The following is a 13,806-nucleotide window of genomic DNA, read 5'->3' as shown; positions in this document are numbered from 1 at the left end:
GTGTAATTATGTGGCGTGTAATTATGTGGCACTGAGTGGTATTGTTTGGAGTTTATGTTGCATTGTAATTATGTAGCATATAATTATGTGGCACTGAGTGGTATTTGGAGTGTATGTTGCATTGAGTGGAGTGTAATTATGTGGCGGGTATCTATGTGGCACTGAGTGGTATTTGAAGTGTATGTTGCGTTGAGCGCTGTGTAAATATGTAGCATATAATTATGTGGAACGGAGTGGTATTGTCTGAAGTGTATGTTGTATTCAGTAGAGTGTAATTATGTGGCGTGTAATTATGTGGCACTGAGTGGTATTGTTTGGAGTGTATGTTGCATTGAAATTATGTGGCGTGTAATTATGTGGCACTTAGTGGTATTTGTAGTCTATGGCGCATTGAGTGCAGTGTAATTATGTGGTGTGTATCTATGTGACACTGAGTGGTATTTGGAGTGTATGTTGCATTGAGTGCAGTGTAATTATGTGGCGTTTAATTATGTGGCACTGAGTGGTATTTGGAGTGTATGTTGCATTGAGTGCAGTGTAATTATGTGTTGTGTAATTATGTGGCACTGAGTGGTATTTGGAGTGTATGTTGCATTGAGTGCAGTGTAATTGTGTGGCGTGTAATTATGTGGCACTGAGTGGTATTCGGAGTGTTTGTTGCGTTGAGCGCAGTGTAAATATGTAGCATATAATTATGTGGAACGGAGTGGTATTGTCTGGAGTGTATGTTGTATTCAGTAGAGTGTAATTATGTGGCATGTATTTATGTGGCACTGAGTGGTATTGTTTGGAGTGTATGTTGCATTGAGTGCAGTGTAATTATGTGGAGTTTAATTATGTGGTACTAAGTGGTACTTGGAGTGTATGTTGCATTGTGTGCAGTGTAATTATGTGGCATTTAATTATGTGGCACTGAGTGGTATTTGGAGTGTATGTTGCATTGAGTGCAGTGTAATTATGTGTTGTGTAAATATGTGGCACTGAGTGGTATTTGGAGTTTATGTTGCGTTGAGCGCAGTGTAAATATGTAGCATATAATTATGTGGCACTGAGTGGTATTTGGAGTGTGTCTTGCATTGTGTGCAGTGTAATTATGTGGCGTCTAACTATGTGGCACTGTAGAGGAAGAGCAGCAGAGGGAGCTGTTTTGAGGGCACTGGAGAGGAAGAGCAGCAAAGGGAGCTGTTTTGGGGGCACTGGAGAGGAAGAGCAGCAGTAGAAGCTGTAGTGAGGCACTGGAGAGGAAAAGCAGCAGTAGGAGCTGTAGTGAGGGCACTGGAGAGGAAGAGCAGCAGTAGGAGCTGTAGTGAGGGCACTGTAGAGGAAGAGCAGCAGAGGGAGCTGTAGTGAGGGCACTGGAGAGGAAGAGCAACAGAGGGAGCTGTTTTGGGGGCACTGGAGAGGATGAGCAAAAGTAGGTGTTTCTAGTGGCGATAGTACAGAGGAAAAGGAGAACAGGAGTTTGTACTAAGAGTACATTGTTTAGAGAGGGTATCAAGGAGGGTTGGAGTTTGTAATGAGGGTGCTGAGAAGGGGTAGAATATGTGGCGAGTACTGTAGACAAAGAGAGGTATCAGTTTTGTAGTAATGGTAATGAGGAGGGGTGGACTTTTGTAATGATGGTACTGGAGAGCAAACAGAAGACTTGGAGTTTTTTGGGAGGGTACTTAGGAGGCGTAAGAGTCTGTAAGATTAAAAGGAGGGATAGGAGTGTGTAGTGAGAGTACTCGAAGGTTATGAGTTTGTAATCAGACTACTACAAAGGAAGTAGGGTGTGGGTTGAGGGTTCTAGGGAGAAACCATGGCATGGGACACCAGTGAGCGTACTGGAGAGAAAGTGGAGGGGTAGGAGTTTGTAGTGAGGATACCAGAGAGAAAGAGATAGTAGTAAGAATTTGGCGGGGGACATAGCAAATGGGTGTTCACATGAGCTACTTAGGTCCCCTACACGGTTTAATGTTTTGTAGGCATGGGGAGGTTTCCATAGTATGCCCAATGAGAAGTGAGTGCTTGTATGTGCACAGTCTGTTGTCACCGCACTTAAAGACGGGAGGGGTCACTGTTCACACTAAGCCCGAGAAACACAAGGACCGACCCGAGTATGTTTGCTTATAGTGCATAGAAGCGCTAGAGATGTAAAGCCATTGTTTTGACACGCTTTCTTTATAGTTAGTTTTCTCTGGAAGCCCAAAACTGCATAGTTTTTATTTCGTACATTTTAATTGTGTATAATGCAGAGACTAAATTTTATAACTCCCTGAGCCTTAGTTCAGTTTTTTCACACAAAAACCCTGAACAGGAATACACAAATACTGACAAGAAATCGTGAACATGGGCATAACACTTCATTTTAAAAGTGTAAAGTGATTCTGACAAAACATTTAGAAATTGTGGCTCTTTCTTGGAAAAGCACCGCAAAAGCTTAAGATCTATAGAGCGCCACTTGAGGTCCTCTTCAAGGCGCCATTCTTAGACCATTGTAAATTAAGCTAATTGCTTAATTGGCTGATACAAGGATTCGCCACTGAGGTCTCATTTATTTTGTCATTCACGGTGTAGCTGTATTTTTAAGGGAAGAGTGAGGGGCTATCAGTGGACTGCTCGGGGAAGGGAGGATCCGCTCTCACATTAAAGGGCAGTCCCTTGCTAATTCCTTTTAATGAATCGCCATTTGCAGGAGGTGACAAAATGCCGTGGGACAGACATGGGTCATCTTAAGCAAACAATTGTGGTAGCCAACAATCCCCTCTGCGCCCCCGTTTCCTAAAAAAAAAACCTTTACAGGTTTTACTGTGTGTAGCACTGGGTGGGAGATTGCAAGCAAACAAACTTACAACAGAACACACTGGAATGTGCTGGGCGAGCCCATGGAGGGCGCACAGTCTGCTCACGGTCACACTCGGTGTCTGCTTGCAGCTCTGACCTTCTCTAGCCTTTGCAAACCTAGGCAGACCCCATCGGGAAGACAGTGTCAGGGATGAAGAAATGCATGATCTTGTTTTAAATGCGGGGGCCGATTGAGAATGTATAGGGGCCTCATGGGTTGCCATGACCAGGTCACAAGACAAGCAAGCCCCGAAGCTGAAACCCAGAGCTCTGCCCGTTTACGGGCTTCACCGCCATTCCCGACAGCTCTTTGAGCAACTTTAACGAGCAGAGGGAGCTCCGACTGACCTCTCAGAATAGGAAATAAGGCAAAAAAGAGGTGTCGCTTTTCTGTCTGCCTCTCGCACTCAGCCACTCACACTCCCTGTGTTTTCACACACTCCTGCACAAAATAGAGCTTCCAAATTAGCTCCTTCTAAACCGCACAAAAAGGGCGAAATATCCCCATCAGCTCATCACAAGATGGGCTAGTAAATCCTTTTGCACGGCCTCAGGGAGGGGATAGTGCATGGAATCTCTCCTTCAGCCTCGGGGAGTGTGTGTGTGTGTGTGGGGGGGGGGTGCATGCGTGTGCGCGTCACTCAAAATACGGGGCATACAAACAATGTATTCACTTATTTAACAGTTTCCTATAGCGCAGTCAAACCCCAAGGGCGATAGAACCCATTAGGTAAGAACCTTTTTGTAGAAGACTTGAATAAGAAATTAGGATAAAACAGACAGGAGTAAACAAATCAATGTTAAAAGCAAAGATAGTAGCACTCTGGAATCTCGGAAATTACTGCTATAGACACATCAGGACTTTAACACGTTTATTCAATATGAAGCTGCAGAAACAGAAGGTTCTTAGGTGAGAAAGGGCTGGGAGCCGTATTATAATGTGATAGCAACACTTTCACCCAGAGTGCTTTCCGAGGTTCGAGCTGGGGGCTTCCGTCTTTGCAGCTCGAAGTGTTGGCCACTTAAAATCGGGGGGCGCCAGGAATCTCAGGTGCTCGGGATGAGGGGTGCAAGGCGAAAACGGATGAAAGAAAGAGCCGGGCAAAGGGGGCTGTTGTAAGAAGGCTGAGGAGGAAGACTGGGAAGAAGAAAAAATTATGAGGGGCAGGCAGGCAAGAGCACACCAAGAGAAAAGGGACATGAGAGATCAGCAGGGAGAAGGAGGGAAGGAAAGAAAGGGAGTGGAGTGAAGGGAAGAGATAAGAAACAAGACACGGCAACCTGCTGTTTGAACTGTGTCCAGTCAGCGAATAGGTATTGTAACTGAAGCCTGGTTCAGCCAACTCCCCTTTTGCAGGGCGAGCGGGACCATGCCATGATTCGAGTTGGAAGTCGCAAAATGATTACAATATAAAACAAGCAGCAATATCGAGAGGTGGTGGGGGCAGGGTGAAGGGTTAAGGGGTAGGGAGAGACGGCACAGGCTGGGCAGGCTGTGATGGGCTGGTGGGAGGAGAAATGCGAGTGAGTCACGGCCTGGCGGCCGTGAAAAGTGAAGTGAATAATTAGGGGAGGAGAAATGCCAGAGGCCGGCTGAGCGCACGCTGGGGGAGCCTTTGAAGTCATGGGGTGGGAAGCCTGTGGGAGGCTGATGCAGGGGGGAGTAGAAATGCGAGTCACGGCCTGCGGACGTGAAAAGTGAAGTGAATAATTAGGGGAGGAGAACTGGCAGAGGCCGGCCGAGCACACGCTGGGGAAGCCTGTCGGAGGGAGGCTGATACCTTTCATGTGGGGAAATGCGCGTGCTTGTGGTCACGTGATTCACGTGAACTGTTGAAAATCCACTTTTGGGGAGCCTTTTGAGAGCCTTGGGTTTAAGTCTTGGTTTAGAGGTGGTTGAGCGGCATTAGACTCGCATATTCATTCCTGCGGAATGGAATAGGCGAGACCTAAAAATGGCACCCTCAGACCCACTCTTCAAAACACTGGTACTGTGGATCTATTAGAAGAAGGACACCCTGCCCTGCTTGCTGAGAAGGAAGGCTGGACCTGCACTCTTTATCATAGGCTAAAGTGACTGCAAGGGTAAGCTGTCTGACCTCCTGTTCTGGTGACACTATCTACTATGGGGACACATCAAGCTCCAGAGAACTCTCTGCAACTGCCCAGCTGATCTGCTGCACCTGGAACTGCAATGGGACCTGCCTGAGCCCTGATGGCGTCTGCTGGAGTGAGTACCTGATCCCTAAGAGATGCATCCCAGGTCCTGGACCCTTGGTGTGGCATCAGTTGAGCTCCTCCACAAAGAAGAAAAAAGAATCCTGAAGTTTTGGGCTCTTAGCAACCGCAAAGTGGCACATTCGCCGCCAAGAACTTGCTGCCCATGTCGACCGCCAACACGCAGTTCCGGTGAATCCGACTCTTCGCGCTGCAGCGATTGCCAGCGATGTGAGAGCTGCACTGCGCTACAGCATCGACTGTCCGCAAGACCCGACAGGATCTATAGCGACGACCAGTTGCAATGGTCTCCCTGTTCCTCGCGGCTCCTCGACAGTAAACGGAACTCTTCATACTGGGCTTTAGAAGATAACCCTTTCAACGAGAATAATCTGGTCCCTGTATCCGGCCCATGCGCCATCGCAGTTGGCATGGACTTGTAACTTTCACCCAGTCTCGCACAACCAGATAAATGCGAGTGGCACTTTAGGTTTTTACTGATTCAATTTTTGTTGGTTTGGTGTCAAACAATTGATACCATTTTACTCTATTTGTATAAATTGGTGTGGGTTGTTTTTTCTGTTGTTGTGTATTTCACGTTATTACTGTTTGTGTGCTGCATAAAATACTTTATACATTGCCTTTAAGTTAAACAGGACTGCTTTTGTGGCAAGCTACCAGTGGGTTAAGCACAGCTTAATTTTGTAACTGTTTATGGTTCACGTTGACAGGGATCATGGCTGGCACTTCAGAAGGAGTAACACCTGGGTCAACCAACAATCCAATTTCTCACAACCGAGTACTTGGATAGTTGTAGAATCCAGCTAGAAGGAATCCGCTCAGATGCAGAGTATGTGGGGAAAAAAAAGAAAGAGAGAAAGAGGAGGGGAAGATGTAGATTGTACTAGCAAAAAACTGAGAATAAAAATAATGAACCAAATGAAAGACAACAAGTGAAAGATATGCAGTCAGAATTTAAAGAGAGAGCACATTTGTGGTTCTTGAAGAATATCTGAAATTGACAGAGGTCAGGAATCCAAACAATTAAAGCCCTGCAGCTTAAGAGCTTCCAGTGTATCCTAAAACTTGTTACCTTCACTGACAAGGTTCTCGGCCGTACTGACTCCATGTTCTATTAGCTTCTGGCAATCATCCAGGGGCTTGATGTTCTGTTGTTCAATCACATCCACTTCCTGTAGCAAGGTCACCAATCTGTCATCCAACAACTTTGTCAGTGTCCCTTTCAAGTCCTGGAAGTGCTGCTTGAGGACATCTCTCGTTTGAGATGCACTTTCTTTTATCTAAATAAAAAAATGATGAGAATAAGTTTGACTGTAATGTCAAACAAGGTATATAGATTCAATCAAACTGCATAATTGCCATGCCAAGCAAAACACCCAGCTTTGTTGTACATCCAACAATTCTAACATCCTTCTTTTATCCCACCTTGCCCAAAGTTGTAAGCATCTAGACCGTACTGCAGGTTTACTGTGTATATTACCAGTAGAACAAATAATATGTAGTTATACTTTTACTTATAAGTACTTAATACTCATACAGTACTATGCAGTAAAATGTAATTAATATTACGTTTGCCCTATTATTATGAATATAAACAGATTTAGAAACAGATGAAGGTGTGAGCAGGTAAGATTGCTATATTTTCCTCATTTGGTCCTGAGGATTCTTGATATCTACTCTGGCGAGATCGTGTGACAACATTTTGATCAACTGTGATTATCACCCCTGGTTTCGTAATCCTGCAAGACTGGTATTGTTATGTCGGTTAAAAATGACCTCTATAAGGTCTCTTATGCACTGAACTATGTTTGCTCAATTCATGTGTGCACTGTTGTGAATGTATTTAACCCCTCATTAGTGGTTATTTCACTTTATTGCCATATTAGTTTTCCTTTATGTTGATTCATTATTGATTCATCACTGTTCTGTACCTTTGCTGAACACGCTAGAGCGTGTTAACACACCTGTTAATTTTCTCAAAAAAGGTCTTCTTTGAATAAGAGAATAGTTGTTTTGTAGGACATATTACAAAACCACACTAAGTGAACATGTTACTATTTGTTGAATTTAATGTGAAATAAACACACAGACCAAGGTAATAGGCTGATTTGAGTTGGTGGTGTTAGAATGAGTGTTTCTGAATAATCCAGGCATGTATCACTGTTGTTTATACAATTTTTAGAAAGTTGGCAGTTTTATTCTGTGCCACTGAGTCACTAGAATACACATCTGCATTGGATAACAGCTAGGCTTTGTGTATTCACTCTAGGCAGTCACACACAAAGGGAGCTGAGATGTATCCCGCATACCCTGATGGCCCATCTCCAGGTTGATGAGCATTACTGAGCTAGAGTGGTGGAGGAGCGGACGCTTGCATCTAAATAGGGTTGTGTCTGTCTCCGCACAAAGAGATTCATATTTCCCTGTAGTGTGTGTGGATCCAGGAAGGGCAGAGTCCTGTGCAATAAAAATACCTTTCTTTGAAGTTTTCCTACTTCAAAAGTCAAAATGGGTATTAGTACTGGGCCTCTGGCACCACATACTCGGAACACTTCTAGACTGAGCACATTCTGCCAGGAAGAAGAGCTGTTGTGCTGCCAGGAGGGACTGCCACTTTGTTGCTTGCTTGCTTTACTGTGCTGGAATGCTGCCTGCTGCTTCTTTTTTTTTTAAAACAAGTTTTATTAGTTTTATTTTGGGTGTCGAAGCATTGCAAAAACGACACCACTCCCTGAGCACCAGAGAGATAGTGTGCAAACAGTAATCATCATCATCAAGCAATGCAAGCAATATACAATAGGTACACCCATCCCTAAACTCCCTTTCCCCCAAACCCCCATCCCAAGAGTCTCCCGCCCGGATCCCACCCCTAACCCCTCACAGTGTCAGCGTGGTCCAATAGTTAATACAATGCAGTAACAAAGTTCGTGCGTGAGTCCGTTCACCCCAGGTCCATAAGCGAGTGTCCATCATCACCATCTTGACTTGTCGGCGGTTCCAGCCACAACCCCCTATATTCCGCCCATCTCTTCCAGATTTTAAAATGCTTTTGGGGGCAGCCCCTGGCAACAAACACTGGACGCTCCAGCCCCATACAGAAGTCCAATCCCCTTTTCCATACCCCTAGCAAGGGAGCCCTTGGGTCTTTCCAGGCTCGGGCGATATCACGTTTGGCCACTATAAGGCCTAAGAGTAGTAAGTGTCGTTTATATATGTTACCCCCCACTTGTTCCATAACATGCAAGAGGCCCAATTGCGGGGAACGGGGAAGGTCCCACCCCAACACTTCAGACAGACAGTCCCAGACACCAGTCCAGAATCTCGCCAGTGTAACACATTCCCACACCGTATGTACGAAGGTTCCAATCGCACTGCCACACCGCAAGCAATCAGGGGAGGCTATCAGGCCCGCCCTCCACAACCTCTCTCTAGTATAATAGGCCCTGTGCAAGTATTTGAACTGGATAAAGCGCAGGCGAACCGCTATTGCTGCCCCCCTCGGGGCCTCCAGGGCTTCCCTCCAGTCCTCTTCCTCCAGGTCTCCTATGTCCCTCTCCCAAGCAGATCGCAGAGTGTCTAGAGAAGAGGAGCAATGCGTGATTAACGTTTGATATATGCTGGAAATTTTTTTCATGCCTAACTCACCCATGAAGACCTTAGCCTCCAGCGGGCTGAATTCGGGCAGGGAGTCTAGACCGACCAGGAAGGGAGACAGGGCGTGTCGGAGCTGCAGATATCGAAAAAACTGTGTTGGGGGCATATCATATTCCTCTCGCAGGGCTTGGAACGTCTTAAGAACCGTGCCTTTCATTACATGACCCAGGGCCGATATGCCTAACGCGTCCCAGCCACTAAAGCCCCTCAGGGATGCCAACACCGGCAGCCGCCCATTGTGCCAGAGGGGAGTCTCCCCCGTCAATGTGTTCCACCAACCCATGCGGTGCAGCGCGCTGCGTCACACCCGAAAGACCACCTGTGTGACCTCCGGAACCTTCTTCCGTGTCGCCGCTGAATACAAGATGGTGTGTAGCGTGTCTGGGTCCATCAAGAACCGCTCGAGGGCATAGGCCGGATCGCTCCGATCCCCATACCACCATTCGTTTAGTATCAAGAGGTGGGACGCCTGATAATAGGACAGAATGTCCGATGTGGCCAGCCCCCCGCAGTAAGTGGAAAGAAAACAGGTGCGAAGTGCCACTCTCGCTACCCCACCTGCCCAAAGGAACTGGCTCACTCGGCGAAACCATACCAGTGGAATAGGGTATGGATGATTCTGCAATTGGTACAGTAGGCGCGGGAGAGCCACCATCTTAAATATGGCTGAGCGGCCGTAGATATTCAAGGGCATTCTGGACCACGTCATCATGTCCGAACGTACACGATCCCACACAGGCAGTACATTACGAGCCCATGAGACCCCCGGGATGTCCGTCAGGAATACCCCAGGTACTTAATTCCTCCAGTAGCCCTCTGCAACCCCTCCGCCCAGGGCCCCAGACGTACGCAGTCTCCCAGCGTCCACAGCGTAGACTTCCGCGGGTTCAGGCAGAGGCCCGACACCTCACCAAAGACACGCATAATTTCCAGGACTCTCGGCCCGGACCTATTTAAGTCTGTAAGAAAGAACAGGACGTCGTCGGCGTAGAGTGCTATTCTGTCAGACGGTCCCGCCACCCATTCCACGCCTCTCAGTTGCGCGTCTACACGCACCCAGGCCGCAAGCGGTTCCATCGCTAGGGCGAGAGGGGGCAGCCCTGGTGTGTGCCCCGGCCTATAGGGAACGGGCTGGACACCGCTCCCGCCACTCTCACGGACGCCGTCAAGTCCGTATACAGCAGTTGTACGTAGGAAAGAAACCGGGGCCCCAGGTTCAGGCGAGACAAGAGGGCACGTAGGTAGACCCAACTCAGGGAGTCAAACGCCCTGTCGATGTCCGCTAGTAGAAGCGCCGCCGGAAACCCGGCCGCTCGAGCCGCCTCCACCACTACCTGGGCACGCCTGATATTGTGGCGTGTCGCCCTGCCGGGCATGAATCCGGCCTGGTCCGGGTGAACCAGGTCTGCTATGTATGGGAGCAAACGATTAGCCAAGGCCTTTGCCAGAAGTTTCGCCTCCACATTCAGGAGCGAGATCGGCCTATAAGACTCATGCTGTTTAGGAGACCTTCCAGGTTTACAGAACACAACAATTTCAGCGTGTCGCCAATCTGCCGGAAGGCGACCACTATCCTTGGCCGCTTCTAACGCTCGCCTATAGTATGTTCCCAGCTGGAGATGAAACGTCTTCATGAACTCGCAGGGAAAGCCATTGGGCCCGGGGGCCTTGCCGGTGTTCAGTTCTCCCAGCTCCTCGGCCGATAGGGGAAGGTCGAGCTTGGTTCGCCCCTCATCCGACAGCACCCGTGGTGGAAGATCTGCCAGGAATCTGTCTACGTCCTCCGCCGAGACAGATTCCCGAGGAGTATATTGAGGCTCGTAATAGCGCGCGAAACTAGCCGCAATAGCAGACGGGGTCGTCACCGCTTCACCCGCCTCATCACAGAGGCCTGGTAGGGAGTGCGCCTGGAACGTAGTCTGGCAGAGCCTATAGAGCATGGCGCTGGATTTGTCCCCCCACTGATAGAACCTACTTTGTGTAGCTAACCAGAGTTGGCGAGCCTCGTCCATCAACATGGAGGTGTACGACTGTTGCTGCAGAAGCAGCTGTCCCACAGCAGCGGCATCATTCCCAATCGTACACTTCTCCTCCAGGTCTCGGACCCTATCTGCTGCGTCAGTGATAGCCTCCCTACGGGCCACTCGGGCTGCGGCACACCAGGCAATGTCCACCCCCGAAGCACAGGTTTTAAGGCTTCCCAAAGGGTCACCGTATCCGTTTCCGGCCTGTCATTTTCATCCCAATAATGGGCTATTGCGGTCCTCATATGCGACTGATAGTCTACTTGCTGCAAGTGCCAGGTGGAGAGGCGCCATCTGAAAGGCTGTCGTCTCCTGTCTAGGTGGAGGTCCATCAGGACCGGTGAGTGATCGGACAAACCGCGGGGGAGAATGGAAGTGGAGGCCACCCGCCCAATCCAGCTCTGAGGGACGAATAAGTAATCGAGTCTTGAAGCTGCTTCTTGACCGGGAGTAAGAGGCCAGGGCTTTACTTTCTACATCCTGCATCTAAAGTTTCTCCAAGGGCTTCATTGAGCTTGCCTTATGTTGCTGAAGTCTCAGGGACAACAAAGACTTCACCTGGATCTTACAATCAGCACCTGGGTTCCTCTGCTGTGAATCCTGCTCTGCCAAGTGGTGACAAATCCAGTCCTGGGCCCTTGGAAGTGAGTTTTTGGTGCTACAACTAAGAAACCAACAAATCGACTCCAAAGTGGCATTTCAGAACTAGCGCATCCCTGCGAAATTGACGCACTGCCCCTGCCTGCACCAAAGCTGTGGTCCCCATTCGCAGAGTGCGTGAAGCAACACAACAACCTCACTTACAACGGAGCCCTGACTTTGCCGCTGCACCTGCAAAGAACCGCCACTGCTTGAGTTCCGGACACCACCTCACCGAAGTCCGTGATGCACCGTTCCAACTCTGACGCAATCCTGCATGACTTCAAACCGATGAAATGCCTGCAGCCAAGCGGTTCAACATCGAAGTCACAGATCCGACACATCGTAGTCTTGACATCAACGCGTCATCAATGGTGTGTCGCCTTCAGGAACCGAGGCCTCGCAACAGCAACTGACTCATAACCTCCTCTATGCACCGCATCATCACAGAGCGTGGAAGCCTCAACTACCTTAGATATTGACAATATTGTTAAACTGGTGTGGAGTACTTTTGTGGTGTTTTCACTGTGTTACTGTGGGTACACAAATACTTTACACATTTCCTCTGTAGTTTAGCCTACCAGATGGTGAGCATAAGCAAACTTAGTGTGTACTACACTTACCCTGACTAGGATTGTGGCTCCTGCTTGGACAGAGTGCATACCTCTGCCAACCCGAAACCCAATTTATAAACACTTGTGATAAAAAAAAAAGAAATGTTGGGAAAAAAAAAGAATTGCTGTATCTATTTCGATTTATGAGACAATTGTATGTATTATTTTGGTTATGGTTAGTTCTGATTTACTAAATCAATAATGTTTACAAAGCCCCTATACTTTCGCTACTCATAGGCAGCATGAAGTTCTAAAACATATACTTATTGACGTACTACTGAGAATAAAGCGGTTGGTACTTTGGGGCTGTTTCATGAACCAGCACAAAACCTTTCAGTCACATACTGTAAGTGGCTAAGTTTCATCACAGTATGTACCTTTACCATGCTTAATTTTGTTATATGTCATGGTTTCCTCATCTTATAAAGCGCTCCGATACCAGCATGGGTCTAGTTCGCGCTACATAAAACTTTTCAAATAAATTTTAAAAAAATCAGGGGTCATTGAGGGCACGTTAAAGTTCTGCTTTCAACGTTAACGCCCATACATATTTTTGCTCTCTGCTGTAGAAAAATTTAAGCTGAATGTTATGTTAACAGATTAACAGATTCTAGCACTAGTAGAAGCGTATAACAGTCTGATGGGATTTAGGAAATTCGTCCCCATAGCCATAACATTCAGTACTCTGCACAGCAAAGGCATTTTCAGTAAACCAAAAGCTTTTCCAGCATCCAGCACTAATGCACTCACATGCAGTTCACGATTAATCTGATACAAAGTAGACACATTTCCTTTGGATTTTAAGTGCAGGCTGCACCAGTATAAAAGCCATCTGGTCTGGTAAAACTAGGGAAGAAATAAAGGGAAACAAGATTTGAACAAAAATGGTATTGTTTACATTTATTAGGATAAAAATCTAGATCAGAGTCTTCAATCTGTGGGGCGCGACACCCAGAGGGGCCATGGATACCTGGGAAGGGGGTCACACAGTCCCCAGCTTCACGTGTGCCTGCAATCAAAAACGTTTGATTTTGTTTTAGAACAAGACAGCAGTCCTGCAACGGCTAATTTAGATCCTTATCAGCTGTAGTTTCATCAATTGAGGGTTTTGTGGTGTGAAAAGCTTTTGTGCAAGGGTGCCTGCTTGCCTGAATGGAGTGCAAATGTGTCTTTCAGTTAATCGGCAAGTGTAAAGAGGGCTTGGGAGCAGGTTCTGGCTTAAATTGTTCAAATCACTCCAAGCTTTGTGATGACAAAGATTTGTTTTTTTGAGTGGTACTGCAAAGAGTTAACAAAAGAGTTAACAACTGGGCTGTGAAGTGCTTGCTTTTAATGTTATCTGCATTTACACTGCCCATAGTACCCCTAAACAGATGTTGATGGGACATTTATGTGAAAAACAAATTGCATTGCTTATGCACTGGTATTACTAAAATCTACATTTTGGAAGCACTATAAGTCTAGATGATGAATAGCTGAAACTGTCTTGGTTAGGGCTTCAGTAGTACCACAGTGATTGACATCCTCAAAGGTGGTGGGAGGAGGCTGTCTTGAATTGACTCTTTGTGCACACGGCAAGGACATAAGTTACCGGCAGGTCAGAATATTTTTTATACAATTCAGTAGATCGCGGGTCTTATCCAGGGACCTACCTTCAAATATTTCCCTAATCACAGCCGTAATCTTGCTGATTGTATTAGGCTAATAAATTGGGATAGGAAACAAATTATCCATCCAGGGTAGGATGATGTACTTTAGACACTGGTCTATGTGCACTCGCGGAATCTTAGTTTGACAGGCATACACAGCCG

The 13,806-nt window shown here is 47.1% G+C and overlaps 1 protein-coding gene across 2 annotated transcripts in view; it reads right to left on the bottom strand.

The window, feature by feature from the left end:
• The window catches only part of CRLF3 (cytokine receptor like factor 3), a 555,853-nt gene that overhangs the window by 62,697 nt on the left and 479,350 nt on the right, over nt 1-13,806 (bottom strand). For both annotated transcript variants that reach the window (XM_078654389.1, XM_078654388.1), the window contains one exon: nt 6,137-6,344. In XM_078654389.1, the coding sequence (XP_078510515.1) occupies nt 6,137-6,344 (208 nt within the window). The remainder of the gene's footprint in view (nt 1-6,136; nt 6,345-13,806) is intronic.

The sequence above is a fragment of the Lissotriton helveticus genome, chromosome 7 (genome assembly GCF_964261635.1).
Source record: "Lissotriton helveticus chromosome 7, aLisHel1.1, whole genome shotgun sequence".
NCBI classification, from domain to species: Eukaryota; Metazoa; Chordata; class Amphibia; order Caudata; family Salamandridae; genus Lissotriton; species Lissotriton helveticus.
Note: the sequence above shows the minus strand (reverse complement) of the source record. Positions and strands in the feature narration are given on the sequence as shown.